A 24,535-nucleotide genomic window follows, 5' to 3' on the forward strand; every position below is an offset into this window, starting at 1 on the left:
ATGTATGTGTGTATGGAGATACATTTCATCTTGTGTTGTGCTACTATTGTTTCTCCCACCAGACCTCTAATTATAGTATGGTGACAAGGACTTTGCATTAGAACAACAAATTTAGAAGAAATTAATAGCTTTTCTAGTCTTTTTGAGTAGAAATATTAAAGCATAGTCTAGTTTATAAGCATATTGAATTAAAAATAAGTTACCAGATTGTAAATTTTCCCCTTTTTCCCCCTTTCCAGCCCATCATGACATACCTTCTCCAACACTGTCTGGCTTCCTAACAACCTGATAGCTATCTTTTACCTCCCTTGTAAGAGCACACTTTGTGGATCTTGCCCAGGCAAAAAAATGTCTCGTTATACTTCTGCCAATAATTTCATTTTCCTTTTCTTTCATCTTGTGGGAACTAGCCTCCCCCTCTCCATTCAAACCTCAAATATTGAAACTAAAAGAGAGCTCAGAGATTTTTGTCTGTGTACTCTAATTGTATTCTTTCGTAATATAAAAAAGCAAAATGTGCTAATGTAAGTTTGGACTCTGAAATGTAAGTTGATGATTTGTTGATTGATAGGAAACAAAAATTGTAATAGTATTTTGGGTCTGATAAGGTGATAAAACAACAAATGTTAAATAACATAAAACATGAACGAGTGAGGGATAAAATTGATTAGAAGAATGGACTGAAAACGTGAGAGAAATTAAGCAAGTAGATTTTATAAAACTAGAAGGCTTGGAGGATCAGCAGACTAGATGGATTGGATGACAACTTAAACAAATAGAATTTAAAAATTGAATATAATGTATAGAAGAATTGCATATGTTTAACATATATTGGATTACTTGCCATCTAGGAAAAGGGTAGAAAGAAGAGAGGGAAAAAATTTGGAAAACAAGGTTTTGCAAGAGTGAATGTTGAAAATTATTCATATATATGTTTTGAAAATAAAAGGCTTTAACAAAAACATTTTTTAAAAAGTAGGCATTTAATTAGCAGAATGTAATAGGCATTTAGTAAATGCTTGTGGGCCAATTATGATGGGCCAATTATGATCAAATAATTTTCCTTAATACAGAAATAAAACATATTAAGATGTTAAAAATATATAAGATCAAACCCAGTATCAGGGCTGAGATAACATTTTTCATGTGATTCAGTAGTTATTTGAATACAGCCAATTGAAATATAGGTTTTTCTCAAAAACTTGGGCTAAGGGGGGGGGCGCAGGGAATGGCTGCCTTGGGAGGTAAGCTCAAAAAAGAAAGGATATCTGTTTATCTTGGCAAAACTAACCTTTTGAATATGGATATATGCCTATTATGCTTACCTATGTTTATTATATACTCTGAGCTTGCTCACCATGTAGTTCATACATGCTGATAGGCTGGCTTTGAATGACTCATGGAAGAGAGAAATTGCAAAACCAAACAAGCAAAGTGTAAAGAGAATCCTTTATCCATCCTTGGTGACTGTGGGTGAAACCAATTAAGAAACTCAAAGTATACTCTGGGGGGATGGGGATAGTTACTTCACTGGCAGTTTTCAGATTCATCTAAAGTTCTTTCTTTTGGATATTCCAATTCTTTCTCTATTACCTCTTACCAGATCCTGCCCTTACCAATTAAAGTAGTAAATTAGAATGTAGAATTAAAGGATTAATCAATCAGTTAAGTATTTTTAAGTGACTACTATTTGCTAGGTGTTAGACATGTAAAAATGGATAAGAAACAATCCATACTCTCAGAGAGGTTACATTTTAACAGGGGAAACAAGTGCTTATATAAGTATAGTGAAAATGAATAAAATAGAACAGTTACATATTAAGTATATGAAAGATAGTTAGGAGGTGAGTCATTACAGTCAGAAGGTCAAGAAAGTTTTCATGTAGAAAAATGATGGTTCTTGATATGCATATTGAAGAAAGAAAAGGATTTTATGAAGCAGAGAGGTAGAAGGAATTTGTTATAAGCATATGGACAGTATGAAAATGGGAGATGGAGTGTCATATCTTAGGAACAGCATGACCATTTCCACTAAACTATAAAATATAGGACAGATAGCAATTTATGATGTGGTTAACATGGGAACCTGTGCTCAAGGAAAATTATTTGGAAGCTGTGTGGAGGATGGATTAAAATTGGAAGGTACTTGAAAAGAATGACTAATGAAGAGGCAGTTGCCTTAATTCAGGCAAAAAGTGATAAGGGCCTGGACTAAGGTATTAGTCCAAAAGTAGTGAGAAAAGGAAGATGCAAGTAATGGTGGTAAGGCAGGTGTGGATTTAGCTACTGATTGGATATATTGGACAAAGGAATGAAAAGAAATGAAGATGGCATCAAAATTACAAACTTGGAGGCTGAAAAGATAGTATCTTCAATAGCAACTGGTAGGTTCAGTAGAAGGTAGGTTTGGAGCAAGACAGAGAGGGGGAAAATAATGTATTCTCTTTTAGACATGTTAAATTTGCTATATCCTCAGGAAATCTAGTTTGAAATATTCAATATATAGTTAATGTCATGGGATGGAATCTTAGCTTAGATTGACCTAAACTTTTGGTTGAGGCTGAATAAGTCAATCTGAAAATCATCTGCATAAAGATGATAATTTTATACCCGTGAAGAGGTTATCAAAAGAAAGAATATAGAAAAAGAGAAGTAGGACCAGGGTAGAACATTGGGGAACACTCACATTTATATGATGGGCTAAGGATGATAAGCCAGCAAAGAAGATTAGAAAGAGCTATCAGATAGATAAGAGAACTGGGGGGAGAAAAATGTCACCAAAGTCCATAGAAAATAGTTTCTAAGACAGTGGTACTTAAAAGTACCACTCTTTGACTCAAGTCAAAGAGGAATGAGATAAGATCATCAGATCTAACAAATAATCGATTCTTGCCAGTTGTGGAGAGAGCATTTTCTGTTCAGGCAAAGTAGAAAGTCAAAAGGTTGAGGAGTAAGAGAAAGGACAGGAAGGCCCAGTGATAAGTGTAGACAGATTTTTTCTAGAAGGGAAGAGAACAATGAAAATAATAGATTGATTTTATCCTATTTTGAAGATTTGGTGTTGTATTTTTTAATGGAGAAGAGGAATGGAAAGAAATATCTCCTATAGGATTATAGATTAAGTGATGAAAGGACCTTTAATTCCATCAAGTATAACCCCCTTATTTTACAGAAAAGAAAACTGGAGCAGAGAGCTTAAAATTTTTAATTCAGATCAGTCTCCCTTATACAGGTACTGTCCTCATCTCCAAGGACTTTCCTGAAGTGTGCATATTTTGACTCTTAGCATCATAAACTATCTAACTCAAAGTGCGCTACACAAGTCTAGAAAGAATCTCAAATATCAGATCTTTCACTGCCAGAAAAAACTTCCCCTTTCCTCAGGATCCTTCTCCCAGATGAGGAGCTAATGTGATACATTAATCTTTAATAATATATTCTCTCATCACTCTTTCCAACTCCTTTTATCTTACATACATTTTTACTAGCTCTGTTGGTAACAATGTCTTAGTTGAAAAGAAATAACTTTAAAACTGGGAATTTATTTACAGAGTGAATACAATTTGGGTAAAGGTGTCTTATGTCTCATGATACATATGATGCAAGAATTGCTCAGAAAGTAATATAATACCACTTCCTTATCTAACCCTTCTATCACAGGAATGGAAACATTGAATGTAGATCCATTCCCTTGTAGTTCCTTTCACCTTAATTGTGACAATAAATAGATAAGCTATTCAAAAGTGGAAAATTAATTTAATAGTAGCATATTGGTCTCTCCAACTAGATCCATAATTGGGATCAGGTAAGATGAGCTTTCATCCAAGACATTGAATTTAAAGGACTCAAATAGCACTTCCACTCATTCTCAATGCTTGGGGAGATAACTAGAGGGTTTCAAGCAAAGGCTGATGACTACATGTTACCTCTATTGTAGAGTGGATTCTTATATAGTACAGATTGGACCGAATGGTACTGAGATCTCTTTCAACTATGAAGAACTAAATTGAGTGAAACAAGAGCCAGCTGAAAAGGATATTTTCCATGCAGAGTGGGAGTGATTCCCAGGATGAATTCTTTAAATTAATATTCTTAAATTGTGTAAATCCAATAAACATTCTTACAAAAACAAAAGATAAAAGTATTGCATCAATTAGAATAATGGGAGCTGTCCATCATTGCTTGATGAAGACTAGTTTTCTAGAGCTAAAAAACCTACTTTTGAAATATGCCAGTTGTCACAAATCAAGATTTCTAAACATTTTCATATTTACTTAAAGAAAATAAAGGGGGTTGTTGTAGAGAGCCAAACTCTGGAGAAGTATACTTGAAGTATACTGAAGAAGTCTACTTGAAACAAGGATACTTATAACAATGTGTTAACTCAGTGGAATTGATGAAAATGTGGTTCTCTAGTTCACATATAGACTTAGTACTTAGTATGATGATGTAATGGTTCTCTAGTTCACACATACATACTGTGCTATAATGATGTAATCATACTAAGGTATTTAAGAGCTGAGAGGACTAGAAATGAGACATTCCATCTTTGACCATCCTCCTGGTGGCTCTCTTGCCTCCTGCACTCCTCCACTAAGATCAAGGCTGGTCCTGAGATCCTCCCAAGAGATAGTCTGGACACTACATGTTGTTATTTTACTAGTGCATGTATCAATTTTTAAATTGTGTCCTACCCTAAGACATTTTAGATTGAAAAGGGAACGAATGAAAAGGGAGAATGACTGCCTGAATTTCATTTCTCTCAAAAGACTGAAGGGATCTGAATGCAAGCTGATTAAAATCCTGCATCAATGTAATTCCTAAAAGGCTATTATAATCTCCTAAACATTTTTAGTTAAATAAAAAGGTTAAAGATATGAAATGTGATTTATTTCTCTTTTATTTTCCCATTAGTCATATTACAAAGGAAAACAGAGATAAAAATAAAAAGAAAGTTTTAAATGAAGTATACTTCAATATGCATTCAGACTTTTATCAGTTCTTTTTCTGGAGGTGGACAGCATTTTTTATAAGTCTTTTAGAATTGTCTTGGATCATTGTAATGCTGAGATTAGCCAAATCATTCACAATTGATCATTGTTCAATATTACTATTATTGTTTACAACATTCTTCTAATTCTGCTTATTTCACTATACATCAGTTTATGTAAGTCTCTTCAGGCTTTTCTGAAAGCATCTTGCTCATCATTTCTTGTAGTATAATATAGTATTTCATCAAAATTATATATGACAACTTGTTTAGCCATTATTCATTTGATGAATAGCCTTTTTCCAATTTTTTTGCTACCACTAAGAGAACAGCTATTAATATTTTTGTGCATATACGTCCCTTTCCTTTTTGTTTTTTACTTTTTTGGGAGATACAGACCTAGTAGTTGTATTACTTTGTCAAAAAGTATACGTGCCTATATAGTCTTTTCAGCATAGTTTTAAATTGCTCAACAGAATAGTAGATATTGTTGATTACTTTGGCTGATAACCACTTGATTATATCCTTTGACCAATTTCCATGATTTCTTTAAAAAGGTAATTTCGAAAGTTCACATGTGCCAGGCCTTAAAAATAATGTGTCAAGTTTAAGATTTAAAAATAAAAATATTATTCTTTATACTACTATCCTTAAAGCCAATATTTCTAATCTAATCACAATTTAATTTTTCTTCTGTGCTAGGGTTTTTATCCTTTTTTGTGTCATAGTCATTCTTTGGCAATGTGGTAAAGATTATGGACCCCTTCTCAGAATAATGGTTTTAAATGCATAAAATCAAATACCAGAAAACTAGCTACAATGAAATGCATTTATCAACATATTGCAAACAAGTCCCAAGGTTAAGAACCCCTGCCTATGCAGTAGTAGCTCAGATGAGAATATCTGCTGAACTTTGTAGATCTGTGTGAATTAAACAGTTTAAATGGTATTAATATTAATTTTTCTATGGAATAAACTTCGTCTTAGGAGATATATTCTCATCTATACTTCAGATTCATAGGCTCATAAAATGTTAGAGCTGGGAAGGGTCTAGGAAATCTATTTTTGTCTAAACCCATAATTTAATCAACAAGGAACCTGTAGTCCCACAATAATGAAATGAATCTCACATAATGGTAAGAGATAATGTCAGTACTAGAACCCACATTTACTGGATTCAAAACTACTAGGGAGAGGGTGGGTTGGTTGTTTTTCATCCTACAATCCTGCATCCCTTCTCCTTTGTCTGAAGATTCTGGCCTCTACAATCCCTAGCTTCTTCTAGAGTTCATAAACTACCTCTTATAGAAAGTCTTCCCTGACAATCTTTCACACACACCCCCATAGTTTTGGAGGAAAAAGGCTAATTAGCTCTCATTAATTGTTGATAGAAAGCATAGGAATAGAGAGCTCATTTACAAGTACTATAAACCTATCCCTTTAGGATTATCCTTCTGGAAATCCATCCTGCCATTTTGAGTAAGAATTTATAAGGTAGCTTGGTTGTGCTTATGTGTATGTTGGGGGGAGGTTATGCTTGTATTTCTGTGAGGTCTTTTTTCATTTGAGAACTGCCTAAAGCTCACTACTTTAAAGGGTCTTGCAGTGACTTGTTACATGATGTGAATAATTCTTTTCTAGTATAAATAACCACTTTCTTATTTGTCAATTCCAAGTTTTTTTTTTTACTTTTCTTGTAGGACACTCCCTAGACTTAAGGACCAACAGGGAAGAACAATTTGCATATTCATTAATTAAGATTTCACTTATATTTAGGTCTAATCATTTGCATTTTGAACTAGCCATAACTGCTGTCATTAGAAGCATTGTTTCCATAAGTCAAAGATAATTTGATTATAATTAGATATAAAGTCAGATGTAAATATCAATTCTATCAGCTTCCTCAAAGGGTCCTAAACTCAAGTCAGTTTTTTCACACAGTGAAGAACAGTTCACTTTGAAGTGGCAAATCATAGTTGTGATCAAGGCAAAGTGTCTTTCTGACTTAATAAATGATTTCATTCTCTTTAGAATTATAAATAGAACATTAATAGATGAATTCCTAATTGAGCTTTCCTTTTTACTGACTTAAGCTTTTGTTCTCACTTAAAGAAAACTACTTGTTACTCATTCTCTGTACTCCCCTATCTTTTAAAAAATTAAAAATAGAATTTATTACTTGTTTACATATCATTTTTTTATTTTCTACTTCTTATATTGACTTCCTGTTTTCTTCCTAGAATAGTTTTGGAAAACTAAATAAAAAGTGCATAAGTAATTTTTTTGTCTTAAATATACTATCACCTTCCCCCTTTATAGACTAATCCCCTAAAGAGAGATTGCTTTGATAAGAAATAAAATTAGGTAGGTAAATCTATTATCAAGATAAAATAATTCTATAAATTATCATGGAGTGATCTTTTGATCTAAAAAATGTATTTTTTTTTACTGAATTATAGTTTTAAATGTTGGAGATCATCTAATGTAAACTCCTTATACTATAGATAAGGAAAGTAAGATTAAAGTGACATCAAACCTATCTTCTCTCCTTTATATGGGCTCACAATGTCTACAAACTCTATGATTTTAATTTCATTTATTATTTTCATTATCATGCTCTTATCAAAAACAGGATTACAGTACATGTTTTATAAAAACCAGAGCTAGAAAAAAAAACTAGGATCAATATAATTGTATTTGAAAATCTGGGGCAGAAAAAGGATAGAGTCCCACAACCTCAAACCACATTATAGCTCCTGAAGCTCCTCATCCATTGCCTTTTGTGTATTTCAAGATCAGTACAGGGTACCCTGCTACCCTTTTATTCTATTATACTGTATAGTGTAATATAATATATATTAGTAATATAGCTCACTGTCCCTAGACATGCCCCATGCCCCACAGTTTGAGGCTAGAAGTGCATGGATCTCTTCTGTATTTCTCCTGAAAATAAGCAAATAATTCATAACAAAAAGTTATATGAAACCAGATTCTTGGTATTGAGGGCATGAACTCCATCCACTCAATCTCCTTGTTCCAGACCAATCATGTTGATGTTTAGAGTTAGATTGTAGTGATGTCCCTGCTTAAAATCTTTGAGGAATTAGATTTGATCTCATAAGAATTAGTAGAACTTTCTTATAAACTCTGGGGATGACTTCCATTAAATTGCTCTTATTTTAAGGTGATATAAACTATCTTATTTGCCTGTTTATATTCCATTATTTGGAATTATGTCTTTACTTTCATGTAGGGAATTCTGGCTGAGAAAGTAACTATAGATATAATTTACAGTGACTTTTTGAGGTAGCATATTCCAAGTGAGCAATGAAATGGCCCAGTGGCTAGAGTGCTGGTTTGAAGTCAGAAGGATTCATCCATTCTCAGATACTTTCTAGTTGTGGGCAAGTCACTTAACCCTGTTTGCCTCAGTTCCTCATCTGTAAAATGAACTGGAGAAGGAAATGGCAAACCCACTCCAATTTCTTTGCCAAGAAAACCCCAAACGGGGTCACAGAGAGCTTGATACAATTAAACAATGACATTCTATGTGAAGAAACTCTCCCCTACCAATGAAGATCTCAGTCAATTAACAGAATTTATAAAGCAACCACTGTGTGCCAGTCACGGTACTAAAAACTCAATCATTCTAAGTGAATAAATAATATCATTCTAAGTGAACTTAGTAAAATAAAATAAAATAAAATCATTCTAAGTGAACTTACATTCTAGTGAGGAAGACAACATGCTCATACAACACTAGCAGCTGGGAGAATAGAAAAGACTAGTGGTAGAAGGTGGCCATTGACCTAAATCTTGAAGCAAAGAAGGAATTCCAAGTACTGGGAGTCAGTGGAGACAGCATTTCAAGCATGAGGGATAATGATTTGTAAGGTCACAAAGATGTCACATGAAAAGAACCACAAAAAGTCCAAAAGAGCTGGACCACTGAATTTATGGAAGGGCAAAGTTAACAGAATATAGTGGGGCTATATATAAGAAAGATTGTGAAGAGCTATAAATGCCAAAGTTGACATTTAACCATAGAAGCAATTAGGAGCCAATGGAATTTTTGAATGTGTGTTTTCTAGGGGTAGGGAAATTGATGTGGTGACATAGTCAGACCTAAGCAAGATTCTCTTTAAGAAGAGAATCACTTTGACTGTTCATCAGATTTTGAATCATAGTGATGAGAAACTTGGGACAGTGAGACCCATTAGGAGGCAATTACAGTAGTGCAGATGAAATGTGATAAGGATCTGAACCAGGGGAATGCCCAATATGAGTGGAGAGAAGGGGACATGTGCAAGATTAAAAGAATTAGATTTGGCGACTGGTTAAATATATGGGATAAATATGATAAGTCAAGCATGATGTCACAGTTATAAGTCTGAGTGACTGAGAGGATGATTACTTGATAGTAATAGGGAAGTTTGAAATAAGAGATTTGGGGTGGGAGAACAAAGAATTCTTTGGAAGGTCTGCTGAGTTGAGAAACCTGTTGTTCAGTTATATCTGATTCTTTAAAACCCCATGGACCATCCTGTCCATGAGGTTTTCTTGGCAAAGACATTGGGGTGGTTTGTCATTTCCTTCTTCAGTGGATTGAGGCAGAGAGGTTGAATGATTTGGCCAGATTCACACAACTAATAAGTTTCTGAGTTTTTTAATTCAGGTTTTCTTGACTCCAGGTTTGAGGCACTATAAGCCTCTTAACTTCCTCCTTGAGATACCCATAATATATCTCATTTGAAATGTCCAAATAGCAATTGATGAGAAAATAGAGGTAAGAAAAGATACTAGTACTAAATATATAAATTTGGAAGTCATCAGCATAGACCATTGAAACCATGAGAATTGATGAGATTACTAAGTGAAGTGATGTAGAATGAATAGAGAAGAAGGCCCAGGACAGAATCTTTAGGGGAATACTTACGTGAAAGATATATTTTTAAAAAATGAAAAACAAGCAAAGGAGACTGAGGAATTTTAGGACCTCCTAGAATTAGATAGAATTTCTTTATCTCTTCTTGTAATCCCTTATATTATTTCCATAGATTTGATATTGTTTTTTCCCTTGCAAACAAATCCTAGAAAATACAATCTTATAGTCTGTAATATGTGGAGATATGATACAAGACAAGGGAAAGTAGGAGCTAGAAAGGAGACATTGGGAGAAGAAGGACACGTTTTTAGAGTTTGCATGCAGAGATTTCTGACTATGGCCCAGAGAGCCTGGTTAGCTTCGGGGCTGAAAAAGGTCTAATAGATCACGAAAGCTAATTAAAGAGGCCAAAATGAAAAGAATGCTAAGTCTGAAGGTTAGATGCCCTGGACAGGTTCTAAGAGAAGCATCTGGAGTGCTGCTGGAAAACTGATGTTGGTGAGTGAGGTCTCAAGTTCGGGGTTGGATCTGTGCCTCTTTGAAAATAGGTTATAATAAGTAGAAAAATGTTTCCTATGTGTTGGGACCCCATTCTTCCAATATGAAATTAAATTGGAGATTATTTTTGGATTTAGTTAAATCCAAGTTTGAACACCAAAGATCTCTAGACATTAGAAAAAGAGCATGGCCAACAACTTACCACTGTTTCCCAACACCAGCCCTGGTGCATAATAAAAAGGTACTACTGAATGCCTTTTCACATGCATAGAATTATTTCAGAACAGCTAATGAAATTCATTGCTCATTTGAGATGGAGAATATAAAAGGCATTATAAAAAATCCAATCCAGTTCAACATAATCTTGGCACTTGGCTTATTCCAGTTGGTCTATTTCCAAAAGAAACAGACAAATTAAATTCAGGAGAGACAATCCTACTGTTGTTAAAGTTTTAAATCAACTCTGCTCAGTTATCCAGCTTCTCTCAATGTCTCTGTAAGGAGCAGTCATGAGAAATTAACTGATCCCAGTATGTAAATGCTTACATCTGCTCAACTAGTCCCCCGAACACAGTCCTCCTGCTCCAAACACGATTTCTAACTAAATAGCCAGGATTTCCCTTTCACACATGCAAAATATATTTGAGCTAAGCTTTGCCAAATCCCAGGCTGGTAACAGTATAGAACATCTAATTACCATTTTCCTGTTTAATTTCATGTTCATAGGGCTATAAATCAATATTTTGAGTTAATTGGTCCAATATTTAATGCATAGTCAGTGTTTAATGATGTAAATTGAATGATACCTTGGAAAAGGAATTTTCTGCAAAGCTATGTTTCCTTGCTTTAAGAAAGTAGATAAATAAGAGGTTAAAAGTCTCCAATATTTTTCATGTAGCTCCTAACCTCATTTTTATGATCTTTTCTTGACCACCTAACCACAAACACCTTCACACTTCAAGATCCCAATGGTATCTTGCTCACTTAAGCCATACTTCATCCATCCAATCCAATTAAGACAGGAATTGATATCAATCACCACTGACTTTTTTTTTTGATTGACAGATTATGCTTTGGAATAGGAAATTGATAAGAATAGGGTTGGTCAACCAACTGGAAGGGTCCAACTGAGGTTGGTGTTTTGTTTTTGTTTTTGTTTTCTTCTAGAAACACTCAGGCAACCTGGGTACAAAAGATAAGATGCTTTGCATTTCACTATATCTCCACAACTCTCATCTACCACAATAGGTAAACATAGGAAAAAAGAAAAATAAATGCTTTGCCTATAGTGGAAACTGGCAAAAAAAAAAAAAAAAAAAAAAAAAAAAGGAGGACCTTTTTAATTGGCAGGTGAAACAAATGACTATTTAAGAAAGTTCATGGAAAGGATGAGATGAATCTTTGGCTTTTCTTTAAAGACAGCATTTTCACAGTTTTAGTTTCACTCCCTAGATGAGGGACTCTTAACATGGAGTTCAAAACATTTAAAAATATTTTGGTAACTATTTCTTTTTTTCCAGTTCAATTATTCTTATTTGTTTTTATGAAGAAATTGAGTTTTATTGAGCAAATATGTGACTAATCCCATGGTTGATGAAAAATAGGATGTTAGTTATACATTTGATATTCTTTTCTTTCTTATTTGAAACTACTAATTTCTATTATGTCCATCTTGCTTTTTGAAAAGTATGAAATATATTTCATATTTATCTTTCATTTTTCCCTTATTTTATTCTAAACTTAAGAAATAAAACAAACATTTCTATAACATAGTATGATAGAAAAAAGATGAGTATATACAAAACTGCAAATCTATAATTTACAACTTGCTATTCCTTTTCAATATATAATAAAGTTATCATGTAACTTTTTCCCCTTCCCCCATAACAACTAGAGATGGCTATCATTAGATATAAGTATGTAGATATGTATATATTTTATACATACTTTTCTATTTAGCAGTTCTTTCTCTAGATACAGAGGTAACTATTTCAATATAATTCATTTTCCTTGTAATCCTATGGATTTTATTTTATGCATTAAAAATTATTCTGAGGAGTCCTTAGATCTTCATTAGATTGTCAAAGGGGTCCTGGACACACAAACTAGTGAAGAATTTCTGCTCTAGATAATAACTGTTCATATTTAGATCATGCTTTTGGTCTCATATCAATTAGATGGCTCCATTTGATTCTAACAACAGGACAGTAAGATAGGCAGGGCAAATGTATGGATGAGAAAATTGATGATCAGAGTGGTTAAGTGATTTTTCTAAGATTACACAACTAGTAGGGAGAATAATGGCTCAAACCCACATCTTCCAACTCAAATATTCTTTGGCTCATAACATAGGGTTATAAGATTTAGAGCTAGAATGGATCTTAATTCTTAAAGTCCAGACTTCTCATTTTACAAAGGAAGAAAACAATTCAGAGAAGGTGAGGCATCTGTTCAGGGTCAGTGAGTGAAATTTAGTGAGAATAGAAATAAGAGGAAAACCTAGGCTTATTTTTCAGAGTTAATAATCTTTTAAAATACATAACACTGCCTCCCACTTCATGTCTTTGGGTGCTAATCTTATCATCTGAAGGATGAAAGGTGAAGAATTAGACAAGATGACCTCTAAGAATCCAGCCTTTCTAACATTCTTTGATTCTCTTAACTATTCACAGTCATCACTTATTTATACCAATATGATGTTGTTTATGATAAAAGTTTTTAGACAGCCCTAGAACTGCCCCCACCATTCCTCTCATTTATTTCATTTGTGTTGTTGGAAAATCATCCAAATAATCATTTAAATGCTGCTTCAGGTCACCCCCTAGCAATTATTCAGACATTGAAGTATGTTGTTGCAGCATTAGTCATCAGAGCTCTTTGGAAGGCCGCCTAGAAATCAAAGACAAACAATTTCCCTTTTTTGTTGTTATTCTGCTAATTTCATTGTACATTTAACAGATTGTGTGAAATTTCTTTTTTAAAAAATGTTCAATTGTGGGCAGCAAAAGATGTTTGCTTTCTTTTATTCATAAAAGTACTTGTTGATTACTTAGCTTTCAAGTTTACACAACACTAAAGCTATCAGATCCCAGAATTCATCATATACAAAAACTCTACTGTTTAAAAAATATTGCCTAAGAATAGAAATAATAATAATAACTAACATTTACATAGCACTAATCTCTGTTAGTTACTGTAGTTATCTTCATTTTACAGATTGGGAAATTGAGGCACAGGTTAGGTTTGTTCTGAAGTCACAGAGTTAGTGTCTGAGACTGAATTTGACTCATGACCTGAATCTTCTTGACTCAAACTTGGTTTCCTATTCACTGTACCACCTAGTTGTCCATGAGAAGTAATAGTAGATAGAGAGTTTACCTTCAGTCATGAAGGCCTAGGTTCAAGATTTGCTTCTGCAGTTCTTAACTGTGTGACCCTGGACAAATAATTTATCTTAAACAACTTTCAAAGATTATAAATGAAAAAATGTATAAATCAATATTGATAAATTATAAATATACATGACTTACTGATTTGCATCAATAGAAGAAGTTCCACCAGAGAGATGCCTATATCAAAGAAATTATGAACTCAATGATTAAAAAAAAAATCCATAGAGCTTCATTCTGTCTCTTATCTATCTTCTTCCCCCTTATCTCCACTCTCCCTAATCCCTTCTTTCCATATATGGAAGCACTCTGGTTATTAGGTGATTGCCCTCCAGAATCTTTTCTATTTTCAGTGCACTGAGTCCATAATGGGTCTGTTGTGCTGCTCTATTAGAGACAAACCCAGTTCCTCTCATCAGTAGCAAGGATGCTGAGAGCCAAGCAATTAATTCTGACATTGGGTCCAGGCTTCAGCGCCAACTTAGACAGCCTGTGGTACTTTTATTGCTTGTAGGATGCCAGCATTTAAAAACTGACCAACAGAGCCCACAAGGAAGTGTCTAAACAAGCAAGAAATTGAATTGAGCAACAACGTTTTTGAGCAAGTTACTCTACAGCCAAAACAAACCTAAATGCAGGAATCTTTTTTAAATGGCAATCCAAAAACAATAATATACTGCTTCTCACCTCCATCTCTTGTTACATTGAACTTCCTTCAAGGTTCCACTCAGAAGACATCTTCTAAAGGAAACCCTTCCTGATTTCCTTAATTAGGGGTAGCTAGATGGCACAGTAGATAAAGTGCCAACTATGAAGTCAAGAAAAACTTAGTTCAAATCCAGCTTCAGACACTTGGTACTTATTAGCTGTGTGAATCTGGACAAGCTGCTTAACCCCAATTGCTTCACCAAAAAAGGCCAGATATAAAATTGCCTACACATTGATGCTCTTAAAATTTTTGTTGCATTGGATTGTAGTGTGCTTTCTAGAGCCCCCAAGTTGGGGTGACAAAATATACCATCCAGACTAGCTCTCTGGAGGACCTAGGAACCAGCCCCAGTCCTTGGTCTTAGTGGAGGAGTGAAGGAGGCAGGAGACCCACAAGGATAGTCAAAGATGGAGCTCCTTTATTTCAAGTACTCTGAGACCTTAAATACCTTAATACTATTACATCACTATAGCACACTGAGTATGTGTCAACTGTAGAACCATTACATCACTATGTCACACTGCACAAGTACTAACTATAACCACCCTGCTATTGATATGCAAATGCATCTCTTTATTGTAAGCATCCCTTGCTTTAAGTAGAACACAGGTAGTCATGCCCTCCCTGACTTCTCAGGAAGGCTGTGAGTCCTTAAGAGAGATGGGGAGCCAAACCACACATTGTTCGCAGGTTCCCTCTAGTTTGAAGGGTCTTATAGCTTACCCAGAGTTCCCCCACTATCTGCATTCCTCTACATTGAACGAACTGATATTTTGTATAATAGATTGGATTACCATGAAGATGGAGAACTTGTGTGGAATCACAGAGTCAGTGACAATGGATTCAAATAGTGGGGGTAAAAAAAAAAAAAAACTATTTGTACTCTTATCTGGATGAGCACTGTTACAAGGGACAGTTAGCTTGAGAGAGGAAATATGGAGAGTATAAGATGACTATCTTCTTTACCCCAAAAGGCAGAACCAAGAACAAGGAGCCAGGTGGCCAATTTGGGCTTGATCAGTGAGCTCCTAAAATTAGAGCTGTCCGATGTCCTGCCTTGGGTGGTAGTGGGGATAGGACCACCTCATTGGAGATCTTCAGAGAGAGGTTGGATGAACATTTGTCTATGTTGCCATGGATATTCTTTTAATTGGGGGAAGGGAGAGATATGGGTTGGACTATATTACTCATTGATGAGCTCAAATATTCTGCAAAAACCATGGTACTCTGTGATTTAAGCAAAGGTAGAATGGCAATAGATCAATACTTCCAAAATATGAGATTCAGTGTGATCTGAAAAAATATGAATGAAGTAATCATTATTTGTTTTCTTTCCTATAGCAAGAGAGACCCAGACTTCTGGAGCCCTTAGATTATGAAACAGTTGTTGAAGAGCTTGAAAAAACTTATTGGAATGATCCTCTTAGAGATCTCATTTTCTTTCCCAATGATGACTTCACAGTGAGTACTCATTTTTTTTTTCTTTTCTGTTTTTTCAAAGCATTTAAATCCAGATTGAGCTTTAAAGTGTTATGTTTAATCAAGTATTGGATGCAATGCCTGATCAAGAAGACTTGTGGTTGGATTTTGGTTAGAAAAGTGAGTAATCTGCATAAGGCACAATATAAAAATAAAGATAATAAAAATGATCTAGATTTTAGGGAATGGATAAAATTCCAAATGATTTCTGAGAGTAGTGAAGGATAGCTATATAATAGGATGTCAGCAGCCCATTTTTATGCATCTTCCTAAAAGAGCCTAAAAGTATAGGAAAGAGAGAATTACGTAGATTTTGAACCAAAAGAGGCCTTGGAGATCATCATATCCAATTTCTTCATTTTTCTAAGAGCAGCAAACTGCAGCCCAAAACGCTAGATTTTTTCACATATCTATGAGAGCCAGGATTCAAACCCTAAACCTCTGACTCAAAAGCTACCACTACATACATTTTTTTCTGTACAAATCAGATGACTCAGCTAATTTAAAATAGAATAGAAAAGAGCTTTGGATATTGAATCAGTGACCAGTGTTCTAGTTCATTTCTGTTTGGACAAATTGCTTAACCTTTTCTTCACTGGATAAAATGAAGTGGTTAGACGAGCTAATTGCTAAAGTTCCATTGAGTTCTGAATCCTATTAAATCTGGGCAAAATCTATACTTTACTTGGCAACTTCCTCTCAAATAACAAATGTTATTGCATCATAAAGATATTCCCACCCACTTGATGCCTTTGTCTGCTAGTCCAAACCTCTGTGACCACTGACCAGACTACTAGGCTAAACTACTTTAATTCTTGATTGTTCCCATGTATTTGGCTAAAATCTGAATGTCAAATATCTCTCACTTCATTATTTTTTGGATGAAGTAATAAGAAGTAGCCAGATGCAGTGGATAAAAGGTTCTCCTTGAAATCAGGATGAGCTAGGTTTCACATGCAAAAAAACACACTCATTTGCATGATATTGGATAAACTGCTCAAGACCCCCCAGATAATTCCCTAAGACTATAAATTTTAGATTATATTGTCAATCTTAAAAAGGAAATTTACTTATTGGGAATTCCCTATAACACTGTAATCACAGGTTTGGATTCTCCCAATCCCTTTAAAAAGATAAGATGGAAGATTAAAGTATAAAGTAGAACAGAAAAGAAGAAATTAAACAAATTGACAAATTGTTTAGATTTGGAAGAGTTCTTAAAGATCATCTACTCCAATCCCTTCCACCACTATTTTACTATTAAGAAACAAGGCTTAGAGGGGAAAATTGACTTGCCCCAACGTCATAAAGATAGTAATAGAACTGGATCAAGAACCCGAACCTCTTGTTTCCTCTTCCAAAAGTCTAGTAGACAGAGAAATACCAAAGGTATTTAGGTGCTCTCCTAAACCTTTAAATCTACTCTATGTCCTACCACTTATACTGGCTCACAGTTTTGTGTTTGGCTTAGTTTGGAGTTTATTGCAAGTCAAAATGCACTTCCTGAGTTTGACCAAAATATGTAGTACTTGAACTCTAAATGTAAGGTTTAACACACTTAACTCTCTCCCCACATCCTTGTTTTCATTTCTGTGACAGAGAGACGGGGAGGGTGGGGGGAGGCAGGGAGGAAGGGAGGAAGGCAGCGGGGGAGAAATGACAGAGATAAAGAAATAGAGAGAGTCAGTTTTCTAAGGCAGCTCCTTTCTCTCAAAAAAAAATCCAAGCACAAACAAATCATGCAAACATGGGAAATGTTTCCTTTCATATATAGCTCAGTTATCTGATAAACCTATTAAGTCCCTATGAAGATATGGACTATGCAAGAAACTACTTGTTACATGTTGGCTTCTGCTATACAGTATCAATAATGCCTTCTTTAAATATGAAAAGGCATTCTTGTTCTGATGAAGTTACTGTTGATTTATGAACTTTTGGCAATCTATAACTAATTATTTTCTAAACTTATTCATATCTGGGATTCTGCTATTTGGAATAACTATAATTTTCATTGGCTTGATGTTGAGACTAACTAAATTATTGATCTGATAAAATAACAGTAACAAATTTTAGTTGTCAAAAGTAAGCAACAAAGGGGAATTCTAAAAGATTACTGAGTCATTCTATAGGAGGAAGAAGAATGACTTCATTTTTTAACCAGTAGAGTAAAGTGTTCATGGGGTTCCCCTCAGTCCTGCCTCCTGCTTCTCCTATTGATTCATAGTGTATTAATATAGAGTTGAGTTTCTTTCTGATGTTTCTACTTTCACAGCTGAAAAACAAGTTCTAAAGGTTTACTTAGCTCACAGATGTTAACACTACTATAAATATTTTGCAAAGACTTCATTTTGATTTAGTTAATTTCTTGAAGAGAGCATTATATAAAATGACTAGAGAATATTGAGTATGTTTAGGCTAATTTTTATTATAGGCTGTGTCCACTAGAATATGGTTAGAGGAAGATGGTATCATGGGATACTTAATGGTCTATAAGGGACCTCACAGATAATAGAATTTCATCCTCTCATGTTATAGTTAAGCAAACTGATACCCACAGTGGTTGTTAAATGATTTGTTTATAATCCAAGAATTAGAAACTGGTAGCACCAGAGTTCTAGTTTCATAAATAAAATTCATTTGAGCAGATTTTCCAGAGGGTGTGTATATTCCAGGAACAAGTTGGGCAATTTGGAAGTGGACACTAACTTTTTTTTTTCTTTAATTAATCTATACTGCCACTTGAAAATTAGCTCTAAATTGAAGAAAAAGGACCAACTAAAATTGAATTGTTTATGCCACACTTCAAAAGACCTGTTTTTAAAACAACAAAATATTCAGTGCTTACTATGTTTCAAGCAGTGTACTAGACATGAGGAACCAAAAGATGTTTAAATAATCCTTACCTTAAGGAAACTTACAATCTAAATTACTTATTATCTCCTATTTACTCAACACTTCAGCAGATATGAAGATAGCAAATAAACATCAAATATAGTCCCATCCCTTCAAATACATACATATATATATACATGTATATATATGTATTTCTATATATAGATATGCATACATAGATATATATATACACATTTATATATACAAAACAAAGAACAGAACAATAAACAAAATGATGTGGTTAAACTAAATAATTTTTAAGTTTATTCCAGTTCTAAAAGAAATTGTATAATCAAGTGACCACTGTTGCTCAGTCATTTCCAACTCTTTGTGACCCATTCAGGATTTTCCTCACAAAGATACTCAAGCAGTTTGCCATTTACTTGTCTAGGTCTTTTTACAGATGAGAAAATTGAGGCAAGCAAGATTAAATGATTTACTTGGAATCACAAGGCTAGTTAATGTCTGAGGTCAGATTTAAAATCAGGAAGATATATTTTCCTGTATAATAAAAGTTATAGTAATGGAGAAAACATGATAAAAATTGAGAGAATTCAAAGTTCTATGTGAACTGAAATAGTAGAGATCCTGGAAATTAAGGTAAAATTCTGAAGGATAAAAAGATTTATACATCTGGGAGAAGAGAAAGAACATATTCTTTATAGGAGGAATAAAAAAGAATAAAATCATATATGTGAAAATGAGCAGACCTATAGGATGGTGTTTATGCACTAGCCCAGGGAATATACTACAGTATTGTCTTGCAGCAGCTTTGTGTCTTAGAGACTCTCCTCCCATGAGATCAGGAAATCTGCCACTCTGAAAGTTTTTTTAATAGACATTTCCCCTATGACATGGTCAGTCTTTATGAATCCAAGCACCATGTCAATGTATTAGCATTTCTTAGACTTAATGTACCATTTTTCTCCCAAAGAACCCTATACTCTTTCGATGATAATGATAATTATAATCTCTATTATCTTCATATCTCTTGGAAGAGATGAGAAGCATTTTATACTGATTAGTTGACTTGGCAAGGGTCTAAAACAATCTAGTACAGCTAGTCAGCAGCAGAGCTGAGCTATCAGTTCAGGTTCTCCAATAGTCATTTGAGGTGGACAAAAGGGCACCTAGCAGAACTAGAAGAACATTTCTTGATCAAATACCTCTGTCTATAGTTCATTTAATAATAATACCTTGCTTCCTCTTCCATATCATTTCTGTGTTCAATAAAGTATTCCAAAGAACCATCTTTTAAATAATAGTGACATTTAGATAACACTTTGTAAAATTCTCAATCTCTCTCTCTCTCTCTCTCTCTCTCTCTCTCTCTCTCTCTCTCTCTCTCTCTCACACACACACACACACACACACACACACACACACACAGTCACACATTTTCTTTGTCTCTTTCTGTATCTGTTGTCTGTTTCTATCTGTCTATGTCTCTATCTCTGTCTAACATTCTCTCTCTATCTTTCTCTCTGTCGCTCTCTGTCTCTCTCCTGCTCTCTGTCTCTCTTCACCCCCATTTTGTAGATGAAGAATTTGAGACTTACAAAAAATAAACAACTTGTTAGGAAATCCTGAAATCAACACTTGAATCTAGATCTCCTGGCTTTAAGATCAATGATCTTTCCACTGTATCATAATGTTTCTCAATTGATAATAAAATAATAGTGATAGTGATGTCTGATATTTGCATAGAATTTTTAGATTTGCAATGGTCTTTGCACAGGTTATCTATGGCTTTGCAAGGGCAGGTGCTATTTTAAGTTCTTTTTATAGGTGAAGAAACAGAAATAAAATGTCCTGCATAGGGTGACAAAGAGAGATGTGGGCTATAAGCTTAGCTTTTCCAGACAAACGACCATCTAAGTGGCTGTCTTAACAGGAGATATCAACCTCTCTGAATTGGGAGTGCTTACAAAGGCAAGTTTAGATCAGAATGGAGACCACAATCTGAGCCTAAATAATTTCCTGATTCTAGATTCTTTGGCTTCTCAGCTAAGGCCTGAAACAAGAGCTTTGAATACCATTCTTTGCTCCCACTCTTTGAACAAATGGAGTTTATAATGTCAGAGGAAGGTTTCTTAGCCCTGCTGAGGAGAAAGGGAAAGAGAAAGGGAGGGAGAAAGGGGACCTGTCTTTGTGGGCAGTGATAGTCTTTTGGCTAAGTGAGAAATAGCACTGCCATGTTTGGAATGAAATTTTACCTAGTCACCTCAATGAGAAAATTTGTGATATGTGTGGCAAAGACTCTTCAAGCAAACATGAGGTCAAGAAGAGAGGGCCATAAATTAGCAAGATAGAACTAAAAAAGCCCTGGATTGCAGTCAATGTCAAAAGTAGATGCAAATTTCCTGAATTTGCTGAATGAAACATGATTCTCTCTTTCTCTGTTTCCTTGTGTTTCTGGCTCTAACTCTTATCTTTCTGTGTCTCTGTGTCTTTCTCTGTGTCTTTGTCTCTGGTGTTTCTGTCTCTTTCTGTCTCTGTTGCTCTGTGTATCTGTCTCTTTCTGTCTCTGTGTCTATCCTATGTATCTCTCTCTGCCTATCTTTCTATGTTTCTGCCTCTAATCTCTCTCTCTCTCTCTCTCTCTCTCTCTCTCTCTCTCTCTCACTCTTTCTCTCTCTCTCTCTCTGTGTGTGTGTGTGTGTGTGTCTCTCTCTCTCTCTCTGTCTGTCTCTCTCTGTGTGTCTCTCTGTGTGTCTCTCTCTGTCTCTCTCTGTGTATCTCTCTCTGTCTCTCTCCCTCTGTCTCTCTCTGTGTATCTCTCTGTCTCTCTCTGTGTGTCTCTCAGTCTTTCTCTGTGTATCTCTCTCTCTCTCTCTCTCTCTCTCTCTCTCTCTCTCTCTCTCTCTCTCTCTGTCTATCTCTGTCTCTCTGTGTATCTCTCTGTCTCTCTCTCTCTGTGTCTCTCTCTGTCTCTGTCTCTCTCTTTCTCTCTTCCCTCCCGCCTCTTGCTCTCTCATTCTCTCTCCCCTCTTTTTAAACTTCATCACCAAAAAAGGAACCAGACTTGAGTTTTCAGTGTAAGCCCATGACCTGTTTTATATCCACTGAGCCATTTTAATTATCAGCCAAAGAGTTTATAGCACAGAACAGGAAGTCTGTTGTGGCCACGGCAGTTTCTAGTGGTCAGAAAGCATTCAGTTCTCAGAAAAGCAATTCTTTGCAATCTTATTAATACCGTTAACAAATGTCCCTGCTGGCTTAACCTTTTCCTGCCTTGATTTCTGAGGGCTATTTAAAAAGTCTAAAAAGCTGTGAAAATGTTGCTCTGATGCCTCAAATCATGGCTTCCTTTTTTGCCAAGCCAAATGCTGCCTTTCCTACCTAGATAAAAAGATACATACATTTGTGTTGCTCATTCCTTTATTTTAGGTTTCTTTTGTGTTCTGGGAAAGATATTAAATACCCAGTAATTGGATGTATACAGTGAAAGAATAGTCTTCATCACACAGCCTGTGGGTGTGCCTCTGTTATGTGGCTATTATTTTATAGGAACTCAATCTTATTTGAAAAGTACTAATCATTTTGAAACAGACATGGCCACTGCTTGTCAAGGAGGCAGCTCCATAGAAAGGAGGATGTGGTCTTCAGCTCCCAAATCTAAGAGATACCTTTTTAAGTAGGAAGTCTTAACTGACATGCTCATGTTTTCAGATCCAGAGGTTTCTAAGAGGAGGGTTATATAGAGAATCAGATAGTAGGTGAAAGAAGAAAGAGTTTTGAAGCAAAGGAAGCAGGATCCTTTAATTGGTGCATTGACCTCTATGATCCTTTATCTTTCTTAAATTATCTTCTTTCAAAAGTCATAAATCCATATTATCATTGAAATAAAAAAACTGAATTTTGAACTATAGGAACAGATCTCCTGCCCTGAAATCAAATAGTTGATAAATGTCTCTAAGAGAGAGACCCCTATACAAAGTTTCCTAAGAATACAAAGAGAAACTCATGAATTTTTTCTGTTGAGGAGTCTCTCAGATTTACAGTTAAGAGCCTATTTGCTCCTATGCTGCATACAATTCTAACACTCTTGATTCATTTGCTTCCAAAGATCATAATAGCTGAGAAGTAGCAAATTATAGGAGTCAGGGGCTGTTATTGGTGGCACAATGAGAGGCAGTGAAAAGTGACAGCTGATAGCCTGACAGCATCAAAAATATTATAAATAGCAGACTCGAAATTATCACCATGTTTTACTTAACAATTATAACTGATCTTCATTGGGGAGTTCATCAAAACAATTAGATAATATTCTACTCACTCTATTTAGGAAATATATGATATAGGCATATTTCTGCTCAAAATGTGTTTTTAATTGCTATTTAAATGGATAAGCTTTAACTATCTAAAACCTGAATTTTCTGGATATCTGAGGTTTTGTCTGTACTTCTCTGAATACCTCCCCATCTTTTAGGTAGTAAAAAAAGACAGACTCCTTGCCTCATTATCTGTCTTAACCAGGGAACAAAGTTTAGATAATAGAAATTTTCATTGAATCCAAAAACCATATATTAGACATTAAGATTTCTCCCCTGTCAAAACATTGAACTAATTCCTGACAAAAAAGCAAGATTTTCTGTCATGAGTTTTCTTACCATGTATTTCCTATTTATCTTTCCTAATGGAAGGAAAGCATAAAATCAAAAGGAAAGGATGATTCAAAACCTGAATAATAAATCCCAACTCACAAAGAACTCACTTCATTTTACATTGAGTGCAAAAAGGAAATCAAAAAGCATTCAAATATATTCAAATTGGGCTGATGAATGGCCTATAATTTCTTTTTTGACGTCTGAAGTTTTAAGTATTGGTCACTGATTATTAGCTCACCTTGAATTCTTTTGAATTTTGAAGGCAAATGGCACTACAATGTTCTTGCTACTCCTCTTCCCACCAATCACTCCAGTCAATAATTGTGTAACATTGCTTTTAAAGCAATTTCTCCATTTTTTTCTTTCTATGTCACTAACAACTTATAGGCCCTGTCTTTGTCCTCCCTCCCCGAGGACACACTTATGTTCAAAGAATTACAAGGAGGAAGAGTAACAAAAGATGGAGCTTGAGTATCAGACTCTGTAAAAGGAATAATGCAATACCATTTCTCTCTAGTATCTCTCTAGTACTTAGCTATATTCCTAAAGGAGTAAATGCATTTTTTTTTTTCATTTTAAAAAGGACTCCTGTAAAAATAACATTGGGAAATACTGACTTGGACCATTGAGATTCTATTTGAACTATTTGTTAAGGATCATAGGAAGCTTGATTTTGAGGTCCAAGGGATCTTAGGGCTCGTGAAGTTCAGCCCCTTTAATTTACAACAAAAAGACTTAGCCCAAGGTCACATGGATTGTAATCTAATGAATCCCTCTCTCAGAATGAATTCTAGTGTAAGGAATATGCTAACCATGGAAGATATGTATCCACATGAGATGGACTAAACAGACCATTCAAGAGGAGGCATTGATAGCTATCTTAGGAATCCTACTCACCCCTCTGCAAGGGAGACAGTAATTTTTAGCTTCAGAGGAGCAAGAGAAGAGTACATAATTATGACTTCCTGCTGTTTTACTTTGAGAAAGAGGAACCAGATTAGAATCTGATTTATCTTGTTGAGAAGCATGCTTCTTAGGTTCAGACACTGCTAACTTCTCTGATTGCTATCCCTTAAAAGGAAG

The 24,535-nt window shown here is 34.9% G+C and overlaps 1 protein-coding gene across 5 annotated transcripts in view; it reads left to right on the top strand.

Annotated features, from left to right (window-relative positions):
* DOCK10 (dedicator of cytokinesis 10) overlaps positions 1-24,535 on the top strand; it is a 325,083-nt gene that overhangs the window by 124,417 nt on the left and 176,131 nt on the right. For all 5 annotated transcript variants that reach the window (XM_074298584.1, XM_074298583.1, XM_074298585.1 and 2 more), the window contains exon 2: positions 15,813-15,932. In XM_074298584.1, coding sequence (XP_074154685.1) covers positions 15,813-15,932 — 120 coding nt within the window. The remainder of the gene's footprint in view (positions 1-15,812; positions 15,933-24,535) is intronic.

The sequence above is a fragment of the Sminthopsis crassicaudata genome, chromosome 3 (genome assembly GCF_048593235.1).
Source record: "Sminthopsis crassicaudata isolate SCR6 chromosome 3, ASM4859323v1, whole genome shotgun sequence".
NCBI lineage: Eukaryota > Metazoa > Chordata > Mammalia > Dasyuromorphia > Dasyuridae > Sminthopsis > Sminthopsis crassicaudata.